At 39.1% G+C, this 25,911-nt stretch overlaps 1 protein-coding gene across 1 annotated transcript in view; it reads right to left on the bottom strand.

Moving 5' to 3' along the window:
• Window positions 1-5,264: 5,264 nt before the first annotated feature.
• LOC124545754 (protein FAM13A) overlaps window positions 5,265-25,911 on the bottom strand; it is a 109,272-nt gene continuing 88,625 nt past the window's right edge. The window contains exons 4-13 of the mRNA XM_047124696.1: window positions 16,881-17,003; window positions 16,625-16,772; window positions 14,575-14,910; window positions 12,832-12,972; window positions 11,579-11,841; window positions 11,325-11,464; window positions 11,093-11,220; window positions 9,927-10,142; window positions 8,474-8,658; window positions 5,265-7,350 (exon numbers count right to left, since the gene is read on the bottom strand). Coding sequence (XP_046980652.1) covers window positions 7,140-7,350; window positions 8,474-8,658; window positions 9,927-10,142; window positions 11,093-11,220; window positions 11,325-11,464; window positions 11,579-11,841; window positions 12,832-12,972; window positions 14,575-14,910; window positions 16,625-16,772; window positions 16,881-17,003 — 1,891 coding nt within the window. The 3' untranslated portion in view covers window positions 5,265-7,139. The remainder of the gene's footprint in view (window positions 7,351-8,473; window positions 8,659-9,926; window positions 10,143-11,092; window positions 11,221-11,324; window positions 11,465-11,578; window positions 11,842-12,831; window positions 12,973-14,574; window positions 14,911-16,624; window positions 16,773-16,880; window positions 17,004-25,911) is intronic.

Below are 25,911 nucleotides of genomic sequence, written 5' to 3'. Positions count from 1 at the left end.
CAGCGCAACAGACTGTCAATCCTAAGGGACCGGGTTCAATTCCTGGCTGGGTTGGAGATTTTCTCCGCTCAGGGACTGGGTGTTGCGTTGTCCTAATCATCATCATTTCATCCCCATCGATGTGCAAACCGCCGAAGTGGCGTCAAATCGAAAGACTTGCACCACGCGAGCGCTCTACCCGATGGGAGGCCCTCGCCACTCGACATTATATTCTGTTATAAAATATTGTTCTGGTAGTGAAGGGACAAATAAAAATAATATAGTATATATATTTGTTAGAGACAATAATTTTATGTATTGTTTAACTGGTTATACAATATGTTAATTCATACAAATATAATTATCTGAATGCACAATGTTTTGCACAAAGTAGAAGAAGTATTAAAACTTCGTTATTATTCAAACAAGGGAACAGGCAAATATCATTGTGTACATAATTAATACACAATAATATGTTAAAGCATTTGTATGGTTAACTGAAAAAAAGTTTTAATCAATTCTGTGTATATAGGCCATAAAAATACCAATCACTTATTGTGTTCTAGCTGCATTCTTTGTACTTGAGAAACCAAACACTCCAACACTTCCTTCATTTCTGCATACTAGTATACAAAAATGTTGGACAGCATTGTCACTCTAATCAGGTACTGCTTTATTAAGATGTAGAGGAACTCTTAAAAAGACAATTAACAGTACAAGAGATGACATTACTACATGAAGGGCACAGAAACGTCCACACGAGACAACATGAAAAACATTTCTGTGCTATTGTCATCTGTCTTCTCTTCTCTCAGCTTTCAACACAAGACAATCAATTCAGTTTATAACATAAAAGCTTACAAAACATTTCACTCATTCCCGAGTTTTTACATCTGTATTTATATTTGGAGCTGAATATATGACCAAGGTTCTACTGTGAATAAGATTTTGTTTTCTTTTAATTGCACTACAGATCTGTTAATCCAGGAAATGACACAGGAGTTTCACATATGGACTAAATTATGTATGCATATAAACATGTATCACATCAGAAGTATTAATCCGCATTATACTCATAATAGCTTGATGCTTCTACAGATAGCACACAAACTTACTATTATTTCCGAAATGAAGGAAAAAGTATTCAAAATATTTCCATCAATGCCCACAAATTAAACTTGATGCTACAATACCAAGGTGCACACAACAAGCACAACTAGTAATATATTACATCTTCCTAGAATTCACGTTTGGAAATTTGTGTAAATACATTATGTTTGAGTTCATTCTCCCTTTCAATGTAACTTATCATTCTGGTAAAAATAATATAACAAAGAATAATTTGTTTCATTTTGTCAGTACAGATACTATCACCACACAGTAGGAAGTAAAACACCGATCACAAATTTTCAAGAATAGTAGTTAATGTGAAATTGTCTCCAATTACTTTTTATAGCTGCTAAATAACAATTCATTTCCCTACCCCATGTCCAAATAAATTGGTTTTGTTGTTCCAACAATTTTATCTGCAGCAAAGATATTGCATACCCAATTCAAAAATTGATTTTAAAATACAAGCCTTAGCAATCTGGAATACCACAGCTTTGTAATAAGATCAGTGCAGTTCTGTTACATCAAGGAGCACAAGTGTGCATACTTTTCAGTGTAAAATTCAAACTATTTACATGTATGTTGTTCATGGTAGATTTTTGTGTTGCATCAAAACAAAGTCTGTGGTACTCCAGTTTTCTGGCACTCTAAATCAAAAATTTTAAACTTTTACTGTTTAAATTATTACTTTATCACAGACAAAAATCTCACTATAAACATCATCAAGAAGAGCAGTGCTGCTAACGACAATAATGTCAATGATTGTTAATAACAATTATAGTAATATAACATTAAAAGTTCTCTAGAATTCAACTAAATATTCGCTCTTCTCGGGTTTCAGCAGGATCTTAGACCTGCAAAGATCTTTACTGATTTAATATCGCTTTAGGATCTCTCTTTTCATTCAGTTTCCAGAATCTGGAACTGTGATGATATGAATAATGTGCAATTGTTTTTTGCACAGTATAAGTTGTTTCAATTTATCTGGTAGTTACCAGTAACTGGACATTTGCTGATCATGTAAATGATGTTCGAATAAATTCATTAACTATGCAAGTGCACATTGAACCTTTTAATGCCTGTGTTTCATAAATGAAACAGTACCACAATTCCTCTCAGCATTGCACAGGTGCCTGGCATATATAGCTTTCACTGCAGTACACTCTTCTGCAACATCACAGTACTGTTCTCACAGTCATGTGATATATTCAATGACTATTTTCGTAAAACACAAAATTATTCACTGAACAACTTTAATGAAGGCATATAACCAAATTTTGATCTATGAAATACATCTATTTTTAATAAAGGAAAAACGGCAGAAAATATGAGTCAAATACTTAAAGACTGTTAGTCTAGAAGGCTAATTCCCTGAAAATTTTTGACATAGAAACTGTTAAGCATCCAGTCCCGTGTCAATGATATCAGTAACATCATCAGAACAGACAATATGTTTCAGGCAGCATGACTACAATTCAATATCACTCAGGCATGATGTAGTTACCAGGCTAATAGAAATAACATGTATTTTGTAATAAAAAATGGCAGAGGTTACTTGAAATAGGAAAGCAGTGAAGAATATTAAGGATTCAAAGATGTAATAGAGCTTAGATTTAAATCCTTGTACGAAATGGGCTGCTTAACAATAGTAACAGCCATCACAACTTGTACGAGAGGTCTATTTACCTCATTTTGCCTCAAGATTTGTCTGTTGAAGGCAGTTTTAGTCTGCTGCTGCATGTGTTCAGTACAAGGAACGTTCTTTATCAGGAAGTTTTGATCCTAAAGTAGGATTAGTAATGTCAGAGGCTTAAATATGTAAGTAACCAACTTATTAGTTGTGTGTCAAAGAATGCAAACTTTCAAATTCTGAAATCAAATGATACCTTGTATAATGTTTCTTGTTGGGAGTATGCACTGAATTGTGGATTAGCAGCTGAATTAGTTAAAAGTGTAAAGAACACATAAGTAGCAGCACCAAATATTTGTTCCTATGCCTGTCTTACTTCCATGTTTTTTTATTCCTCCTCCTGGAGCAGCCAATCAACTGACGGTGTGCTAATCACATAAACGTATTATTACCAGCAATGTACATCAAAATTTGAGAAATATTATTCCTCTCATTTCCTTCATAACTGGAACAGGAAGAACAAGTGGCACTGCTGTTGAAACAGCTCTCACCCTTTCATGTATTTCAAAAGTCTTCTGAAGTGCAATGATATCAGATTTCACAGCACTTGCAAATCGTGATTTATTTATCACACACTGAGATGGGTTACTAACTACTGTCATATGCGTAGCACATGAATGTAAGGGCTCCAGACAATGAAAATCATTTAAACTCCAGAACATAATTGACATTTGAAGCAATGAAACAAACTGGGAAGAAGAAATACTGGATAAGTTGATAAACAGCAGGTATGAAAAATAAAGAGTTATTGACTAATAGTAAGTAATGCAGCACATTAGGCTGAAATGTTGAAGTAACAATCATGATCAAAGAGTGAAATACTTTATCAATGTAATCAAAATGAGGGACATATTTATGTGAGAAGGGTTGGGGGAATGGGGAGGGAGACAGGGAGGAGGGAAGAAAACAGTGACCCCGTAAGTGAACTGAAAAAGTTATTTAAAAGGTCAGATGAAAATAAGGAGAAGAAACTTCCACATATATGCTCAACACTGGAAAAACAAAAGCACAGGTGATACACATGGCATCATCTGAAAGAGAAAAAAATGAAAGTGAGAAAGCACAGAAGAAAAGGCTAGAAATTAAGATACACCACCAAAGAACAATCAAATAGGAAGGGACCAGTAAAGTTACAGAACTAAAACTGCTATCAGAATCACAAAATGAAGGAAAACCTCGAACAGGTGGCAAAAGATGCTCCTTCGCATCATATTCAACCTTTTTCTTACTGTATCTCACAACACCCCACTTACCATCTCTCAGTTTACATTGTATTGTGTTCATGCAAGTACGCGTATTCTGTGCTGCCCTTATTTGGGCTTATATCCATGGCATGTGAACCATAAACCGTAATTTTACAGTGCATCCTAAAACACAAAAAGTAATTGTTTCTGCCTAGAAATTTTCTGAACAATAAATCAAAACATCTCATGGGTCAAGTAAAACTCAACTGTTTATGAGCCTCCAAACAAGAAACAAGTTATCAGTGTTCAAATGTAACAGTTTTCCAACAGTAAAGTTAATGCTGGCGAGAATTTTCTGAGTTATCATTCTAAAAAGTTTCATTTTCATTTAAGGCAGAAAATCTATACATAATTGCACAATATCAAACATTAAATTTGATCTGCTGCTCCAGGTGAAAAAGCAAAGCCATGTTCAGTCATCAGAGAAACACATTTAAGTGTGTAAATCGATGATTCCACAGCACTAAGAAGAGAGTTCCTTACAATACTACATATTTAACAAAAGTTTTAAAATCTAATGTTTAATTAAACATATCAGAAATGAACTGCATATTAGTAAAGGAAATAAATTAATCATATTTGATATTGATTATTCCCCTGCTTACTGGGACCACAGTTTCTGCAATGTATTGCATCATTCTAGTTAAACAGCATTTTTACATACATACACCACCTGTACTGATCTATGCAAGTAACTTGTTTACTGGAGAAATCTATATGCTGCAATGATATTGCTTTGCAGATAAGAATGGAAGGTACAGTACTGGTCACTACTGTCACCAGTTTTTCATTTCTGCAGTAGTAACGAGACACATCACAACAAATAAATCATGTCAGTAGTAAACTTCTCATTTGCTTAAAAATAGTGTCGAGTGAAATTTTCATCAAAGTCATTGCCCACTGTCTTTCAGGCTATTGGTAGCTACTTATATTTGCAAACGGAAGATTACACAAGATTATACAAATTCTGGAAGCAAAGCTTTGCTGCACCTCTTCAGTAACAGCATTTGGACAAATTTGCATGCATATTTTCTTTTGCTCTTACTTTAGTAGGCTTCCAAATAACACTGTGGTACAATTCAACCTGAGTTTACAGGGCTCCAGCCTTGAAAACTCTTACATAATTATAACAAAATTCATGTATACTTAATAACCATGAACAACAAAACTCAAGAATTACAATTACACAAAGCAGATAATGTGAGGTACAGGAAGGAAAAAAGCTACAACTGTCATAAGAATCAGTTGAAATATGTATTTATTTGACAAATAAGTCTTTCAGCTCTTTTAAACAAAAATTTATCAATCACAATCAACAATCTAAAAATACCAAAACACATATACATAAATAAAGCTAATTAAAGCAACTGAAAGATCCACTTTTAACAAAAGGTAACCAACCACAATACATGGAGATACAACTTGAACTCGCATGTATTTGGTACCACCTTTTTTAAGCATTTTACCCACAGCTTCTACAATCTGATACTGGAAACCAGCATGTATAACTAATCCAAATATAGTTTACAGGAGGATCATGTTTCATCAAATGGATGTTACACAAAGTTGCTGTGTTAAATATCATAAGCAATAAACCAACAATAATAACTGAATTCCTGCTTAGTATTGTGAAAACTGTGTGTTTCAAAATGTAGTATAATGTTTCAAATTATAAATGAAAGAAAGTAAGTATTTAGAAGACAGTTAAACTGTATGAGAGGTGTAACAGAGGTCAGCATAATGTTAGAAGAAAATTCCACAGATCACATTAACATATAAAACACTATTTCCAACATTGTATTAAGGGACCATAAGGTGATATATTTCCAACAATAATAAAATTAACAAAAAAGCAACTCTCCATAACATTATTTTCCACTTAGTCAAACACATTGTACTGCAAATACTAAAACAATAGTCAGTCTCTGTCTCGCTATGACAAATTTATATAGGTATTGTATAGGAGAGAAGAATTATTTTAAACATTAACTTACATGTGTATTGTTTTCCCAGTCTCTTGGTTTTGTAACAATGTCGCCTGCTTAATAGAAATGCTCAAATTACTGATAATTCTGGTCTTGTGTTTCTGCTTCATAAAATTTCAGTACTCAAAACCAGTACTTTCAAGCTTTTCCTATTGAAAATTACTTTTATTCCTTCCTTCAGTGGTAAGATTGTTTGTCTAAAAATGTGTATGGAGTAATGATGGACATGCATTAAATCACACAGCAGCAAAATTATTTGCCTTAATTCTGGGTTACATAAGGTCTACCTTTCTTGATAATGCTTGAAACATTGAACCTAATGAATGGTATCTTACACCTAGTTCTAAAGTAACTTCAGTTACTGAACCTTATGTCTACCACAAGGGTGGATATAACTGGCACATAAAAAATTTGAGATTCCTTAGTCACTCACATTCATTGTAGAACAGCGAAGTTGCATTCATGTATCAAGATCCCCCATAATTTAAGTAATCTTGTACACAAAGAAATACTTTTACACCCATGCAACATATTACAGCTACACTAATACACCAAGATGCTTCACAATTCCACAATAATGTCTATGCCATTGAAATACCACTATCATCTACTTCTGTTTGATTAGGATGAATGAATAGAACCTTCAAGAAATCAAGCAAGGGAATGTTTCTAACTGCATAACTCACTTCTCAACCACATTTTTATATTCACTGAAAGAAGTCAAAAGCACAACAACTCATTGACAAAATAAGTGTCACACACTGCATGTCACACTTCAAAACGGTGAAGTCCTCTTATGAGTCAAATGTCACTATGTACCTGTTATTAATATAATGACATGGAATACAGTGTAAGCCTGGAGAATAATTGGGGATTGGATGGCATTCTTCCACATAGTTATTGCCCCAATAACATCAAAGATTCCTACTGGTGTATATTAATCTGAGTAATAGAAAGAAATTAACATCAAATTTAATTTTTTTCACAGTTCTTGCTTCACCAGTAAAGGTGTTCACCAAGAGATCACCAAACACATGAGGAACACTTGAGTCCAGATATCCAAACAAACACGAAGTTAAGAAGTGTTCATCATATAAATAGAGGTGTGTTTCGCAGGAGCATAGCTACTGCTTAGATATGCTTGGAAACAAGAGCTTCAAGTAGTCGCAGTTTGGCCTTTGTGTGCTTGTATGCTGTATATAAGCTCTCAATAGCAGTGCGGTCCTCTTTCTGCAGTTTTCTGCCAGTGCGCTGCTGGAACTCCTCCTCAAACTCCCTCAGTGATCGTCGCAACCGTTTCTTATCCTCACGTGCTGCTCGTTGCTGGTTCAGCAACTCCGACCTGCAACATGTTGTTTAACTCTGTTAACACATTTTTCATAGGCACCCACTTAATTAGCCGAATGATACAAAAATTTTTTGACCCTCTAACCCCTGCTTTTCAACTCTGCAATGTAGACTGGTTGCAATGATTGTTTAATGAAAATATTGGATTTTTAAAACTACAGAACAACAATTTCATGATACCGAAATGTTAAGCTTCTGGGTCATTTTCCCAACATTCATACCTGATCTAATGGTTTGGAATGGAACAATTAATATCTTCTCAAGGAAACAGCTACAATTCAACAAAGTTTTCCTGATCTGTATTACACCTTATTCCCACACCCATGATAAAATCACACTACTGTGTACAGTGGCCACAAGAAATTATTTATCTTACTGGAGAAGTCTGTCTAGCCTGTCACTTTCTTTCACAATCATGAGTGGGATACTTATTACTTCAGTAGGTGATAGTATTGATTTTAGGGTACTCAACAGATTTATTAGTGGCCTTGTGGAATGGCTAGTAGGATAAATTCTTTGCTCGTAAGCCATCATCTTGAGACAATGCCCATGGACATACTTTAACAGACTTTAATGACTGTCAAGCAGTCACAGTATGTGTTGTCATTGCTAATCAATAAATAAAATGGCTCATAAAAATGTTTGGAGTATGCATGTTCATGCCTTTTCTTCACACTTAAATAAAACTGTAATATAGTCATGGTATAAAAATACTAAATAAAATGAGAATTAGCTGAAAAAGAACTAAACATTACTCCTCACATAGTATGACTGGCTGGTGACTGGTACAAACAGAAAAAGAGCTAGTCACTGTGAGGACACATAACTTTTGCATTATTTCACATTTGAATGGAATGTCTTTGGTAAACACATTCCAGACAGACTTATCTATGTTGCCAAAGAGCATAATATAATCATTATCACCTCCCACTTGCTGCCAAACAAAATTTTTATCAAAGAGAAGAAAAGATATGCCTAACCACAAAACTTCCAGTTTCCAGAAAGCTGCAGATCTAGGTCTACAACATAGTAATACAAATAATTTAAAATGTCCTAATGTACTCATAAACCAGTCACATGCTTAGTTTGCCTTTGAAAAACAATTATATGCTACTTACAGTGGGAGAGAATGGAGGTTGGTTGAAAGTGTTTCTGAAGTTGACGGCAAGCTTGGCCGTATTGATTCAGCAGTGTCAGCCTCATAAGTTGTTGTCAATGATGGTGGCAGTGGAGAACTTGTAAATTCCATTGCTTCATGTTCATGAATTGTTGCCAGCTCTGATACGCTATCCTTCAGCTTTGTCTGTGGAAGAACAATGAGCATTAGGTGTCATTTTGCAAAGGGCTAATGATTGTAAAAAAAGAGGCATAATAGAAGCAGAAGGAAGTAGACAAAATGCAGAAGTGTAGTTCTGTTTTGAACTTTTGAATCTTCAAGACGTTACAACTTGCGGAACAGTACCATGTTGACTTACAATTTGTTGCTGTAAACCAAGTGTGCATACAATTAATCATTTTATTGGACATAGAAAGCTGTTTCACAGTAGCACATGGGAATTTTGTTACATGATACTCATCAACCAAATGATCTCTTTCATTTCCCCATAAAATCCCTATTGGTGTTAAATGCAGGCCTTCAGTGCCACTGCACATAATTCATAAATTGTTTTTGTAGTAGTCTCAAATGGCTAAGCATAGTAAATTAAATGAACACCAGAAATCTCTACACTTTCTCCCTTTTATTTTTTCCCACTTAAATCTGCACAAAAATTGAGCAGTAGGAGTTGATGGGAAAGTGTCAATATCTAATTCTCACAATACCAATGGACAGTAAGCAGGGGGTAGAGGTGTTAACTTTGTGCTCACCTTTTGAGGGGAAAAAAAAAAGTCATTTATTCAGGTAGTTTATAGTTAAAAAATTTGAAAGAAAATGATTAACTGTTTTAACGAAGTCCATAAGTCTCAGTAGAAGCCACAATGAATCTGATTTATCAATATTTTCAGGTTCATGACTGTACATCTCTTTAAAAAAGTACCTCTTTTTGCAGTGGACACAAACTATCCTGATCTTGGTAGTATACATTGCTGAAAATATGTTGGTATTGCTAACCATGTGCTAACATATATTTTCAAGTTCTGGACCCAAATTCCACAAAAGTTCCTCTTTAAAAAGCATATTCTTAATGGGCATAAAGTACTGCCACCCCCTGCTCATAACTGTTATTGAAAATACTTTGGTACTGCAATGGTTAAACACTTTTTTACTTGCCTTGCCTGATTTCTGGTGCATATAAGATGACAGTTTAATTTCCTAACATTTAACTCTGTAACATGACATGAAAGACTAATGTGTGGAAATGTGAAACTGCCACAAAGCATCAGCAGTCAGGATGGAATGGTCTACTACATAGAGTGTTGCGGTGTATATATTTCCCACTGTGGAATGTAGAACAATGGGGACTTCTTCAAGCCTTCTCTAACATATAAGTACTATGTGACATCATTACTGAAGCAAACTAACTACTAAATACAGTCACAAAACAAAGGAAGTTGTATGAACAAAAAACTCACTGATCCTGCACGGATGATAAGCCTCTTGAGAGCACGATAACGGTCATACAGAGGGCGTACAAGATCACGGTCTCCTCTTGAAGTGGGCCTCCCAAACATCTCCTCCATATGTAGCAACACTTTCTGTACAGCCAATTTCTCATCCAGAGCCTGCTCTGGGGACAGCTCGTCCACCTTGTCTGGACGGCCTGCTTGGTGCCGTTTTTCAGCCAAGTGCTGCAAATAAGGTTCTATGGTAAATTACTTCAAAATATAAACTATTACTGAAACATCATGTTCATCTGTAATTATTATGCGGTTTTTCACTAGTGATGTTCTGACTTCAAGGCATCCACTGAAAAATTTTACCTTAAGTAAAAATGTCAGTGAATTTTATTTTTAGTTAAATAAAAGTGAGTGTCAATATCCTGCTCATTCCTTCAAATACAAATTAGTTCAATGGATGCAATACTTCGCTGTCAAAGTACTCTCAAATGAGGTAAAGGTGGAAATTTTTTTTCAATAGGGCAGTGAAAGATTGGGCTTTAAGACCAGAAAGCACTTATTTTTCTGTGTCAACTCACTTCTTCATTTCCCCAATGATATTCATTTATGGCTGTCATAACCACCTCAACATGCTACAGGTTTCCCAGCTACAAATATCTTCAGATGTGGCAATAGGTAAGAGTCACGAAAGTGTCAAATCTGGGGGACATAGTGAATTTTCCAATTACTTACTTCAATTCCCTCTGTTTTCAATCCACCATAGTCCCTTTGTGCACTTTCAAAATATTTTCGTCTGGGGTTGCAGTTTTTGGTTGTTCTTCACGTGAACCATATTCAATGGAATTACAACCATGTTTTAATAGAGACATACATTTATGAGCAATTCAAAATGAAAGGGCAGACACTCATTCCTACACCAACTTTGGATGAATCTCTGTTGGCTGTAAGTTACACAAATAAAAAAACTATATTATGGCACAATTTCCCAGTTCATTCCTTTGAATAACACGCTACCACTTGAATAAGGAATGTAAACAAAATTATTCCACAGTTCACTTTGTAACTTTACTTCTGTCACTGCATTAACATGTACCAATACAACAAAAACCAAACAAATTTTTGCAGTTTTCAGCCTCTCATTCTGTGAAGTCATAGTTAAAAATAATCCAATGTGCAGTTACCTTCTCCACTTCCAGCACCATTTCCTCCATTGTCCTAGGTTTGTGACGGTGATGGGACATATCAGTTGAGCTCCTGGTATCTGATGTGTCCATCAGTAAGTCAATACTTGTGGGATCCTCTTTTAGTTCTGAAGATTGAGAAGATTAATAATGAAATGTGAGTTGCATTATCTAACATGTAATGTGCAAATTTCTTCCTGTAACTCATTTTAAGTACGAAACAGACACTTACGTTTAATTTCCTTACGTATTTTGTTCAACTCGGCGCAAACTTTCTTCATCTCCCTATCGTACATTTTATCACTGTGTGAAGGCCGGTACCCATATTCCTTTTGGAAATCCTCCTCAAACTGTTTCACCTTCTTTTTCAAGCTGCAAATAATAAATCATTGTATGCAAATTTCAAAAATAGTGACTGGATTTTACAATGACTAGACTATATCATCTGGCAGGGTATATTCTGTCAGCACTAAACTATATGCTCACCTGTGCGCTTGTTTGTTCAATGCTTTAAGCCTCTGTTCCGGCGATATTAGCGGTGAGCGTCCCGGACCTGCGTGCTCATGAGGTGGTGATGGTGGCACACTAGGGTCCAAATGGTGCATAGTCAAACTTCCTGCACCACCGCTACCACGTCGTGAGGGTTGTGGTTCACTCTCACCAACCTGCTGGTGCAAAGTCTTCAGGTCTAGTGGAGGAGCTACAGGAGGCGATGCCGATGGCACAGGTGAGGGTGACCGTTCACGTTCCTGTGACAATTGAACTGCTTAGTTACACGCAGAAGACACACTGGAGTGAAAGGAATTGTAAAATGAATTAGCATCTTTCACTGTTTCGTATCTGTAGCTTGCTACTGGGAAAATAATTGGCAATACAATAAGAGTGTTTTTTTATACAACTGCAAAACGAAAGTACCTTTCTTCTGTGGTAACAGCATCATCATCTAACAAACAACAAACTGCACTGTATGTAGTGTAAAAAAAGTAGTTGTGCAACTTGGCCGATAAGTACATTGAGACGTACAGAAACATGAGCCAGACTGGAATCCAAACACACCACTCTTTTTTTCAGATAACTCATCTTTACCTATTAGGATATCTGAGAGCAACTCATATTTCTAAGTCACTGTCTCCTCACATTACTTCTGAACACAAGGGGTCATATGTGGAAACAGCATCGCTGGGCAACACATTTGGTGGAGGACCACGTAATACCCTGGTACATGCATATACTTCAGATGAATTGAATTCACTGAAATTAAATGAATGGACTAAATAGTTAAGGTGACTGATTACAATAAGCACAAGAGCTGGGCTTGAATCCTTGTCTAACAACTTTTGTGTCAGATCATACTGATTGCACTGAAGTTTCGGATTTCTCAACATTTTCCCCCAACATTATTACTTGTCACTGCTTTTCATCAATTTCTTCACCCCTGATTCTATTAATTCCTGTAATTTTGATTCAATAGATTGGTTGGTGAAACAGTAACCAAGCTTAGGTGTGATGCCAGTTAACTTAATGTTGGGGAGCAAACCTCACTTGTCTCATGGCATTGGTAGTTAAGAGACACACAAAGATAATGTGCTATGCTAATCAAAAAAGAAACAATAATATTCTGAGAGTGAAGTAACTGGATTAGTAATTAGAGTGTAACAATAGTTACACCATATATCAGCAATTACAAATGATACGGTTTTCTAACACTGAATTCTTAATAATGTACGAACTCTTCTTACCTGAGAGGGTGAATGAAGCTGTAAGAAGGAATGAGAGCTGGTGATCTCTGCCTCATCCTCAGATGAGTTATAGTGTATGGTGCTGCCAGCAGGATGTAAATGAGGGGACCGTGAGTTCCCTCTTTCCTCATCCTCGTTTTCCTGCAATTATAAATCAGTAAATGGGGATTACATGAACTGCACATTCTACCTGGAGATTCACAAGCAACAACTCTAATGCGGGGCTTCCTTCAGCTCAAACTGGAATTTATATTTAAACATTTTCTCAGAGACCCATTTAACATTTCTAAATAATTAAATCCACTTTTATCAGTGTCCTAAATGCATTGTAGCTGTATCTGGAAACTTGCAGTTTTCCAACTTACTTCAACAAAATGCGCTCCAGACTGGTGAACATGTTGGTCTTCTGTAACAGCTCTGGCTGTCAAAGCAATCGTGTTTCTACGGCACATTCTACAGTCTTTCTCGAGATGTGGTATGCAAGAAGGGTAACATTCCATAAGGACTCTCTGTAGTGACCAACACGAAATTAGGAAATAAAATTTCCATGACAAAAATGCCTTTTGTTATTCATAACCAGCTGTCTGATCCAGTGTATCGGTCTTTGCTTCAACATTCCAGCAAGGGGCTATGTATAATACTCCCATACAAGTTGCTGAATTCAAGAATACAATTCAAGTGGCATTTAATTTTGCAATTCAAGAATGTGATTCTGAGGATTGTCCAGACGTTGCTTTCACCAACTGTGTCTATTGCGATTCTGCGTTTATTTCATACATTCTGTTGAGGAACCTCAAATACATATTTGAAGACCAATAGTGGGCGAACTAAGAGAAAAACAAACGCTTTCACCCTCCTTATTACAGTGGTATATAATTCTTCTAACATACAACTGGAACACCAAATTGCAGTTCGAGCTGAGAGACTCCCTTTGTAAGTACAAAATCTAAGAGTGCTGATATTTCCATAGTAATTATTGAACCTTCATTGCATGAAAAATATGACTATTAATCATACAAGTGCCCACCTTGAAAGAGATACCCATTTAAGGTGAGATCGAGATTCCAGGATAGCCGAGTCAGAAATCAGCAGATCGATGCAACCTCAGGCTCTAAAGACCATACTGAATGTGTCGTGACACCAACCCCATACACTGCAATGATTGATTGATTTTTTTGGTGAGGCCAACTGGTTCAATGGACACAATGACCAACATAAGGAAGAAAAGTAACACACAACTCAAACGTTTACCCAAAGCCAATGCTACATTACAGAAGAAATAAATAATGCTGCAGTACTGGAATTTCAGGAAAAGGCTCGAGAGTTTTCTACGGTAGCCCAATGGAGCCTAACGAAGTGTATAATGATTTTGGCATAATTTACAACTTCCGTGATGTGTACATTGATCACGAAGTAAGAAAATCTTCATGAAAACTATGTACATGAGCTAATGAATATAAAAAGCAAAACTCAGATATGAAACAAGTGGAATAAAGCAGTATGCATTCTCGAAGAATAGAAAACACTATTAATAATATTTTACAGGCGATCTGAAATACTCTCGACCATAAGTTTGCAATAACCTAATCAAATTCTTATTCTATCAATGGAATGTCCAAATTCACCTAAGCAAATATTACGAAGGGGACCTGTTGACTGCTGTGGCATCAATGATGCGATAAAAGCACAATTATATCCACTGGAGTGCAGCAACAATGAATGAATCTATCTGAGCACACCCACCTTTGAGGAGCTGTCAGTGTCAGTATCAGGAGAATGGCGAGTACGGCGATGGTGACCAGGGCGACGCTGGCGGCGAGCAGGATTGCGACGGCCCCTTGCCGGCCTCGGCACGGCAGAGCGTGAGAAGCGTTCACTGCAGCGTTGCCTCTCGTGTTCGTTGTCATCGGACAGATCTGCCTCACCAACAGTAGTGCTGCCACTACCGGACACGTCACTCACGACTGTTGCCGGGGCAGAAGCAGGAGGTGCCTGGTGGTGGCCACCTTTTTGGTGCACATTTGCACCACCGACCACAGCAACTGGGTTACGCTCATGTAGCGGCAAACTAGAAATACGCTGCAACACATTAATTAAATGATATTACATTATCTTAAAATGTGGAATAAAATGTGAGTCAAAACGTTAATATGTGACAGATACTCAGGAAAACAAATTAGTAATTTCAGGCCTTGTAAAAGATGTACAAGGTTTGTAACTTCAACAGTGGCAACTATTTCTGTACAAAACAAATACATGTTTCAAGCCTTTACTGTCCTTCAAAATAGTCACCAGGATTGTGTGTCACCCACGGCCAGCAATGTGCAAGTCATAGGATAGCCTTAGCAGTGGCAGCTGTGTTGACTGTTTGGGTGGAGCAGTCTATTGCCTAACAAATCTCTGTAACACTTCTGAGGCAAATGCCATCAAGTGCTTCTTTCGTCTTAAGAATTGAATTGAAATCACAAGGACCGAGATCCAAGGAGAGTGGTGAGTGGTACACTTCCCAGCCCCACCAACTGAACAAATCAGTCACAATTTGCGCCCTATGCACTTGAGCAGTGTGCTGAAAAATAATTTGAAAATCCTGCAGAAAGTGTTGCTGCTTCTTTCTCTAAGCTGTTCATTTGGATCACAGTTTGGACTACAGCTTAGAGAAAGAAACGGTGACACCTTCTGCTCAGTCAATCTATCATTTTGAATGAAATGATCAGACGCATATGGCACAAGTTGTAATGAATCGTTCAATTGGTGGGGCTGGGAAGTGCTATACCACCTACCACATTCACCACACTGATGTGCTTGTGACTTGAATCTGATTCCTAATGTGAAAGATTCTCTTCATGGTGTTCACTTCAGAACTGTTAAGAGATTCATCATGCAACAGATTGCTCCACTTTAACTATCAACAAAACTGGCACTACTAAGGGTGCCCTACAACTTCCACAGTGCTGGCAATGGATTATACACAGTGCTGGTGCCCATTTTGAAGGACATTAAAACTGTGATCTATTTTGTCTAAGTTGTTTGCAATTAGTTTTTCCACCATGTAAGTTCCAATCTTCATATCAGTAGTCTGAGCTGGGTCATAATGTGCGGATGGCAAAGAAATACAGTATTTACTGATTACAAGAACCATGATGATGATTTTGTGATCAGCAGAGTAGAGGTGAAAACAACTGATCTGTGACAAATTAGCCAAGTGATATTGCTGTAATAGTGTTACAGGGTACCCCTCTGTCACACACTGTACAGTGGCTTGCAGGTATGCTTGTAGATGTAAGTAGTTAATTACTCCGTTACACTTGTGCTTATGCTGTCCAACTAATGCTTTCATACAAGTTGGTACCACATCTGTAAAAATCCAGCCTACCACTACATAATCCACATATATATGTGTCACTTGAGAATGGTTTCACAGTCAAAATTACGCAATAGCCAACAGTGAATTGAAAGGACGGTTCAAGAGCTGCATACTGATCCAATTCAATAAATTTATCAGGACTGTAGACCCGATTCCAATAAAAAATACTGGGTGAATGAAATTATCCAACAGCGTAACCAAAAAAATGGGTTAATTTACAATAAATTATAAGATGAGTAAAGATTTCTGCAACTTTGGAAGCTACTTATCTAAGTTCAGTCATTAACATGAAAAAACAACACCCCTTATTCCATACGTAATGCTACCATTTTGCACCCTTCTATTCCACAATATATTTTTTCTTGTAGCGTTTATTCTGCGCTTTCTCAAAGTACATACGAGATTTTAAAAAAACTAACTTATACTTACAGCAATGCAATTGGCTTGGTTTGTGATGTCTGCTTTGTGTCCAGCATGGACCAGGGAGAAATCCTCATGACTGCTGACACGGCGAATTGCATTTCCGTCTTTGCAGTGGCTGGTGTCATTTTCAAGAGGGCGTTCCTCAGAGTTGGACCTACAAATTGGCCAGAACTTGAGTGTCCAGATAACTGTGACTGGCAATCTCCTTTGCATTGATCAAATTTCAGTTATTCATGATGATGTGAACTGTTAATCAACTCACCTAATTACTTTGCACTCTTGGCCGAAACTGTCATGGCGTTCCTTGCGCTTCCGTTGTATGCTTCCAGAATAAATGTGGATGTCTGGACTGCCTACGGTCGCTTGGATGGCATGATCCAGCAACCTAAACAACAAATTTAGCATAGTGACAACTTACTCCAATAATCTGATGTATTACAATATCATAATTCCACATTTTGCAAGTTCCTTTTGTAAAGAATATATGAACACAAACACCTTCATCCAGAAACACCACATACAACACTTTCTTTTGTAACTGAATAATCACAAAAAAAGATTTCTCAGTATTGACTACATACTTTACAGCATATGCTACTACTTACAAATCAGCACTCTGATAGGAATATGTAGCAAACTTTGAAGCTGTACTACATTTGACATCCAAAATTTACACTAAATGCTACTAACTACCTTATTTCCTATGCTTCCATAAAATTAGTTTCATATTGCTGCATTGATTTTAACCTCTTGATGAATTAAAAACATGCCTGATACCCATACATTAAATTTGAGCCTAAAGAGAATGTGTTCAAACAACTTAGTGTATAAATTTATTATATGTAGGACAAATTTAGAAAATTATTGTACTAAAAGAATTCCAACTGTAACATTCTTGTTACAGTTGGAATTCTTTTAGTACAATAATTTTCTAAATTTGTCCTTGCAACAGTTATAGTGCGCTCTCTCTCCCTCTCCCTGGGGAGGGTATGGCATCATGTTGAATTTATTCCAAAACAAACATGAAGAACCTGTAGCTGCTCCTGAAGCTAGGCCTGTGTATGAAAGTTCGTTCTAGTTAATCTTAATATGTGACAAATTAAAACTACAGAGATGAAGCATATTTTACAATGTTTCTGAAGCCAGGATTTACTTGTAACTGACAAACCAGTTCTATGCATGTAACTGCAGATATAATAATGACAATGTCATATGCCTGACATCAGTGTTGACAGGAGTGTTTGCATTTTAAATGCTGTCCACACAAAGGTAGAGTACAATTTCATGACTTCTGAGAAAACTGTTCCTATTCTTATCCTTTGACAATCTGAGCACTGAAGCAAACATCTCTACAACCATCGGTAAAATGTGAGACTGATTTCTGCGACTTTTTTCACTTCATTTTCTTTAAAATGATAATGTCCATTCTCTAGCCCAGAGGGTTGAGCGAGCTGGTAGAGGGGCAGATGGAGTTCCAGCTGGGAATGTTCGGGAGGGGACTTCTAGTTCCGGAATTTGTCTACAAACAACTTAGGGTATAATTGTATTATATGTTCCCGGAAGAATGTTACAGTTGGAATTCTTTTAGTACAATAATCTTCTAAATTTGCCCTTGGGACAATTATAGTGTCCGAAAATCTTGGTCAGGACAGGGTTTGGGAAATAACTAATATAATTTAACAAAATATTAAAAGAGTGTGTGTGTGTGTGTGTGTGTGTGTGTGTGTACACTGAGGGTAAATGCCGAAGATCGATGGCGTATGTAAAGTGCCCTCCAACGTTTCATTTATTGATGTTGCATATCATACAGTTTAAAGAAAAGCACCCCATATTAGGTCAGTAGGACTGTAACGAAACTGCTCAGCAATAATACTTTATAAGGGATGAAAGACTTAACGCCTGCGATGGTTTTAAGAAACAATTGCTACCAAAGACCCTAGAGGTTAGGAATCAATCACAGCCGTGATCATTCCTAACAGGGGGCTTATCTAGCCTAGCCTGCCATCTGTTGAAGCGCGAGGAAGTACTGACGCCAAACGGCACCGGTAGATGCCGGGCATACATCGCGGTGTATGCTAAACGCTTGTTGCCGAGTTCTCGTTCTGTTCCGTAGTGAGCGGTTGTAATCTTTCGGCGAAATTGTTGTTGCACAGTGTGTACATAAAGCATAGCACCCTTAACTACTGTCTCTTTACACTATCAAACGATTCCTTGGGAGATCTGATGACCGTGAGATACGTGATTAGGAATTCTACAGTTCGGTAGTTTGTTGAAACGATACTGACGATGTGGTAATATATCGCGTGACTCATTCGCAGTTAACAGATAATCACAATATATAGAGAAAAATGACAAAGTCTATCAGGAATTTACCTGGGCGCCTTTGTTGCTCCTTGTTGGGAAAATTTAGTAACCTGTGTCAACAACACGACCTATCAACATATCTGCAGTATAAAGACTTGTAAACAGGTAATCCATTTGCATTTTCAGAATACAATATTCTTTGGGCAAGAGTTACGTACTGTCATCGTCGTCCACACATCTTTCATAGTTGGCAGTACCGGTATCTGATACGAACCAAAATTGTCAGGTATATGTATTACGTAATATGACTTTCCCAAGCAATTTATACAGAAAAGCGAGTTAAATATATTGTGAACACAGACCTGTGGGTACACTAAAGATTAATTTGCTACAACCAGCTTTATTTCGTATTCACATTTGGTGGCTTTCCATACTCAAATGGTTGCCTTCCAACTTACCCTAGATCCCAGGCTACGCTACACTACACACCAGTTCGTCACCACAAATGTTTTCAGGTTGATCACATCATCTCACACTAATCATTCTCTGAATTAACTGCCAGCTATGTTCGCATACTAATCTTGAGCCAATCAACGTAAAATTAATTGCGTGCGTGAATTAATGTAAAACAAAATAAATATATTACGGGGAAGGGGGGACGCAATTTACAGAATTAGCGTAGCTGAGCAGCTTTACGAAAGGTTGAAAATATTTTAACTGCGGAACGCTGTCAGATGCACACGCAATCGCTGTTGCCGCAAAACCACTACATACGCAACTGTGTAGCGGTGTCGTGAAATGACGAATATCAGCAAGAGTTAAACGAGCTGAAGCTGAATGCCAGCGAAATATGCAATGCAGAACAAACACGAACATACCTCAAAACGCCGCCCTTCTGTAGGTTTCCCCAGTCTGAGGGTAAATGGTAAAGAGCTCCACGTTTCAGAAGTCACGAAAGTAATGAATTCGCTGCTGGCTACAAAATCGATAGGGTTAAAGTTAACTGGTACAAAGCACGGCGAGGACGAGGTACAGTAAACCTAACGACTGGGACACGAATGAAACAATTCCATAAATGTTTATGACACCACCGAAAATGTCTACGTGGACAATACGGTGCCGGCTACGGAACTCGCAGCGAGGCCCTTGACGATATCTAACATTAATTTCGTATGTTCTGGCAAGTAACTGTGGCAAAATTTAAAAGTCTACTAAAAGAGCAACCAGACTTTGGGGACGTCTCTGCAACCGACATTGACTGATGCTTCTGCAGGAGAAGGCTACAAGCACAACTCGCCTATTCCAACTGATTCACATTCTAGCAGTCGTTTGGAGAACAGCACAACAGTAAGCAGCACTGGCGCAGCCGAGATCTTTACCTTGTCAGTCGGCACACCATGAGTGCCTGCAGTGGTTGTTGCGTGGCTGCGATACCAAAGGCTCCGCTCAGCAGCGCAGAAATGTCGGGCGGCCTGAGAAAGGTCCTCTTCTCCAAAAACCGGAGGAAAACGTCTGCGGTTAGGCCTTCCAGTTTCGAAGCGGTGTCGGCGCACACAGTACCGTGTGCTGCTGTTCACTATCACACTCACTATCCGGACGGTCCACCGGGCGACAAGCTTCTTACGCTCCTGTATAAGACAAGTCCTGGCGCGGAATGGTAGCGGCCGGTTCGCAGCGGCATCCGATATATAGAACGGCTACTGCCGGTGGCTTCGCGTGATCACTGACCACCAGGCGCGCGGCGCGGTTCTGCCGGGCGCTGCCGCCCGGTGGTGGGGGCAGGCGCGGTGCCGGCTCGCCGGCGGGTGGTGGGGGTATCGGAAGTCGCGGGTAGGGGAGTCGGCACTGATCGACTCCGGCCGACAGCGGTAGGAAAATAACCTTCCTCTCGCTGGCAAAGGAGCCTACCACGCCCCTCAATTAGCCCTTGCATCTGCAGCGGAGCCTAATGCGAATCTTTTGAGAAAGCGCGGTGTGCGCAGAATGTAATCCTGCGCTTCCTTATCGTTCCTTCACATACACAAGCTTCTGAACTGAAGCAGGAGCTCCTGCATGTGGTTTGCAGTAGATTATGTATTTAAGAAAAACAAATCGTCCATTGCATTTATACATTTATAATTTTTTTCTATGTTCAGCGAGTTTCTGAATCAAAATTCCATTCACATGGGCTACAGTGCAGATACAGACTCTGAAAATGTAGCAGGAGAGCTTCTGTGAAGTTTGGAAGGTAGGAGACGAGATACTGGCGAAATTAAAGCTGTGAGGGTGGGGCGTGAGTCGTGCACGGTTAGCTCTGTGGTAGAGCACTTGCCCGCGAAAGGCAAAGGTCCCGAGTTCGAGTCTCGGTCCGGCACACATTTTAATCTGCCAGGAAGTTTCATATCAGCGCACACTCCGCTGTAGAGTGAAAGTTTCATTTTAGATTCTGAAAATGTAGTTTAGACTTCGAAACGCGTTGGTAACTGAAAAAAAAGTGATCAGCATCTAGTGACTGTATGCAGTTTGTTTTTCAGCAAGCAGCTGAGTGGAAACCATTCGGCTGGTAGAGATATTCATGCGAATGAAGTTTTCTTCTCATTGTGCTGATTATTGGTTATGCTGCGCAAGAAAGCAAGTCAACTGTGGACCGAAATACGGTGCTTTTCATAAAACTGCTTTCTTTCAACGGATATTCATCCGAATTACTTCTCATTATGACGATCTTCAGGGCCGGTTTGAGGGCAATGTGACACAAACGGCTGCTTGAACCGTCGTCTCAAAGACCTCCTGTCAAGAGGATGGACATACAAAGACTACTAGACTACTCTTGCCACTGTCAAAACTTATTCTTCGGTTAACTTCGCTAACTCTTCCAGAATCACGGGTTTAGCTATCCCGCGTTTATTCTCCGTTAAGGCGTTATTACATGTTGGTACAACGCGTTTTCCGCGCTATTCCGAGAATTGAACTCGAGCGACTGTCAACCCAGAACTGTACAACTGGTAGTGTAGCGATCTAGCAAACAATTTTCTGCTGAAATTTCATTTTCTTGGATACACCGAGAAGATAATATGTAATCTTTCTTACCTGTTATTCCTGTTAGCTTGTTTATTTCCACTCTGGTAGTTTGAATCTATGAATTTCGCTAATAACTGATCATTCGCACACCTAACCAACCACATAAACAAACAGCAACTGGCGTTCAGCCGTTCGGGTTTATTCGGCTCAGCTCGTATAGCCCCGTCCCATTTTGTCTGCTGGAAAGTTTCTTATTTTTAGATGTGATGGGGATTCCCTTGGCAGAGACATCACACACGCATTCAAAAATCAACTTATGAATCGTTCAGAAATTAACTTAGAAGATGTTCAAAAACCAACAGGGAAGCGTTTCAAATTCATATGAACAATCGACAGGCCAGCGTGCGCTGGATGCTAGACGCTTTGTGAAACAAGGTTCTTATTTTTCTTCAAGGATATGAATTTAACGCCGCATAAAATTGCCACCCAGGGCAGATATCCCGGTTTGCGACCCCCTCCCCCCATCCAGATCCGGGCCTTTCTGGAACTACTGATCGTACGCATACACAAAGCGAATCCTCAGCAAGTAAACTGATGATGACATGCTATTACTGTCAAGGACCTGCTATCACCGCTGCTAAAGAATTTACAGTTACCGTTGTTTGCTTGGAAGCACCATCTTCCGTTTGAGTGTCTTAGATGAGGAGATGGCGGAAACACTCTCTAAAGAGTCACGTCTTACATGTGGACTGCAAGTATTAAGCATATTCGTAACTGTACGGCAGCCAAACATTTTCATTATCATTCTGCATCTTAAAATTAAATCAAGCATACTTATCAGAATTTTCTTTCGTGGTTTCATCTACTTCTCACGCAGCCGTTCTAGTTCTGGATGTGCCTCAGTGATTTGTGCTTGGACAATTAAAGCTATTTTTCGGTCTCTCCCAGCGACGTCTGATATTGTTAACGTGTTGATTTTAACATATAAAAAATTAAAAAGAAAAATAAATAAATAAACGGAAATTATATCTACAATATAAGCCATACTTTATGCGATGGAACGTTACAAATCACAATAAAATAAACGAGTTACGTTATAAACCATAATAACATTAACGGACAATGCATAAATGAAGGCCGGCCGAGGTGGCCGAGCGGTTAAAGGCGCTACAGTCTGGAATCGCACGACCGCTACGGTTGCAGGTTCGAATCCTGCCTCGGGCATGGATGTGTGTCATGTCCTTAGGTTAGTTAGGTTTAAGTAGTTCTAAGTTCTAGGGGACTTATGACCACAGCAGTTGAGTCCCATAGTGCTCAGAGCCATTTGAACCATTTTTTTTTTTTGCATAAATGAAAAGTAAATGGAGAAGTAGTGTGACTTTACAATACCTGATATGTAAGCAATGTGACAAGTACAAATTCAGTACAAGTCCAAATTCAGAGACAAGCAACGTGATAATTAGGAAATGCCATGTACAAAATGACATTTAATAATTCAAAAGGTCACTCTACAGACACTCCACTACTCCTCTTGTTTCTCCAATACACTAAGGTTACAACAGGATCTCTCGGCAGTTCTGCGCACTAGGTTCATCCCACTACCACAGTTCGTCGAGTGCGTTTCGCTTAATTTTTTTTTACATGGCTAGCCAAAAACTCGTATTTTTTTAGGTGTCAAAGCTAATAAGGGTGTGGATATTTTTGAGATCATTCTGGAATAGCGAACAGATTCGATACCGTGCTCAGAAGCCTGTGTATGGCAACGAGTCAGTTTGCCATATTATTAAGCCCTCTGGACAGCTGAACACCCAACATCAGTTGCTGATATTTTCAAAGGTAATGACGCCCTAGATTGTCTTTATGGGAAACACGCTCTCTCCCTGTCGAAGTAGACTGGGTAAACAGTTAACAACTGCGTAGTTTAATAAAGTTCGAAACACTAACGACCCTGGAAGATTTATTTCTTGCCGTACCACATGTGAAGATTTCGCTTGCTCATCTCAGATAGTATTTTTATCAATACACGGGAAGTGGGCTGCCCGTTAATTCGAAAAAGGTTGCCTTCTGTTAGTAACTCTGTTTCGTAACTTGCAGGTGTATTGCTTTTGTGGCGATGGTTACGAATATAGGTAACTTCGATGTTTGTGACATTCGGTAAGTTGGCTTTTCCTGTTGGTCGTGTCCTAGTTGTTAACGTTTGAAGCTCTGCAGCACTGACTCCGAACTTATTCTACTTCTTTGTTCAATGAAATGTATAGCTTCACATTTTCTACGGATGTAACCCATTGCTGTCCGCCCCCGTCAGCTGAGCTGTCATCGCGGCGGAATGCCACGCCAAGAGGTCCGGTTTCGATTCCCGGCTGGAGCAGATTTTCTCCGCTCAGGGACTGGGTGTTCTGTTGTCATCATCATTTCATCCCCATCTCCGACGCGCAAGTCGCCCAATGTGGCGTCGAATGCAAGAAGTACTTGTCCTCGGCGGCTGAACTTCCCCGAATGGGGGACTCCCGGCCCACAATGCTGTACGCATTTCCATTTTCAAACCTATTGCTAATCCCTGCATTGGTCTGAACTGTATCTTCGAGCATCTTATTGAAGCACTCTGAGGTGACGTACTTGCCAGGGTGGTTATTTAATGAATGACCGACTGAAACTGTCAACCAGAAATATGTTAAAGCGTTCGTGAAGCGCTAGGACACAAAGGGCAACTATTTTTCTGTTTCGCTAATGCTCGTAATTTTCATATCTATCGAGATAGTGAACAAACTGCGACGTCTTAAATGTAAACACGTGCTTTTTCATTACGATATATAGTGGCAAGACCTTCATTTCGATTTGCAGAGGAACTTGTTAAAAGCAGACGCAGGAAATTGCCGAATGGGAAAGCCATTACTGCTTTTACAGTGTAATTTCACTAGTTTTCCCTGCAAACATCGGGGAAAGAGAGAGCTCCAGCGCTTCGTTGGCAGACTGACGTAATAACATTAGGCACATTCCCCGCCTTTTACCAAGAAAGAATACAGTGCAATCTCTTACAAATTTCGTATCACCACAGAAAACTTCTTAAAAGCTCTGGGATGTCGTTAAATAACATTTGTACTTGTACTAAAAATATCTCTGTAGGAAAGAGGTTACGAGCAGAGCTCACACAGCAAAATACTCAGCCACTGTATCTTTTCTTTCTTTTCTTTTGCTTGTGCCTTTCGTCCCGAGGATACGCAGGGTCGGCATGGTTTACCAGATGTGGCTATGTTAGTTGAAGGGGTGGCCGGATGCCCTTCCTGCCGCCACCCTGTACCCCCCGGGAAAGAATTAGTGTACCCCAACGGTCTGCGACTAGTGTTATCCATGGAAGAGCGCGAAAGTGTTCAGATGTCTGCGAGCCGTGTAACGGAGGCGGGACGTGGGGACCAGCCCGGTATTCACCTACGGGGGATGTGGAAAACCGCCTAAAAACCACATGCAGGCTGGCCGGCACACCGGCCCTCGTCGTTAATCCGCCGGGCGGACTCGATCCGGGGCCGGCGCGCCTACCCGAGTCCAGGAAGCAGCGCGTTAGCGCGCTCGGCTAACCTGGCGGGTACTCACCCATTGTATCTCACCTGCAAATACCTCTTCTCGACATCTTCGACCGCGTCGAGAATATTGTATACGAACTGCGGCGAGTGATAACGTCTAAGGAACTTACTTCCGGAAATGCGTTGTTTCCATTCCAGTGACCATTTTATTCCTGCATTCTATCGCCCTATACAGTGCAACAGTATATTATTGCAGATCGAACAACATAGTTGCCCGCCAGATAATAGTATCGTTCCCAAAGGCGCTGGCGGTACGGCCCATTAGAACATAAGGACACAGGAGAGGAAATTAATCATCTCAGGAAAAATCATGCTAATACCGTGGAACGCGCCCTCTGGTGTTGATAACGGCCTCAACTGCGCGAGAAACAGAGTCCAGAAGTTTCTTTAGGAATCCAGCTGAAGCCACTCATT

The sequence above is a fragment of the Schistocerca americana genome, chromosome 8 (genome assembly GCF_021461395.2).
Source record: "Schistocerca americana isolate TAMUIC-IGC-003095 chromosome 8, iqSchAmer2.1, whole genome shotgun sequence".
Taxonomy (NCBI): Eukaryota; Metazoa; Arthropoda; class Insecta; order Orthoptera; family Acrididae; genus Schistocerca; species Schistocerca americana.
The sequence above is the reverse complement of the archived record's forward strand: the minus strand, read 5'-3'. Positions and strand labels throughout refer to the sequence as shown.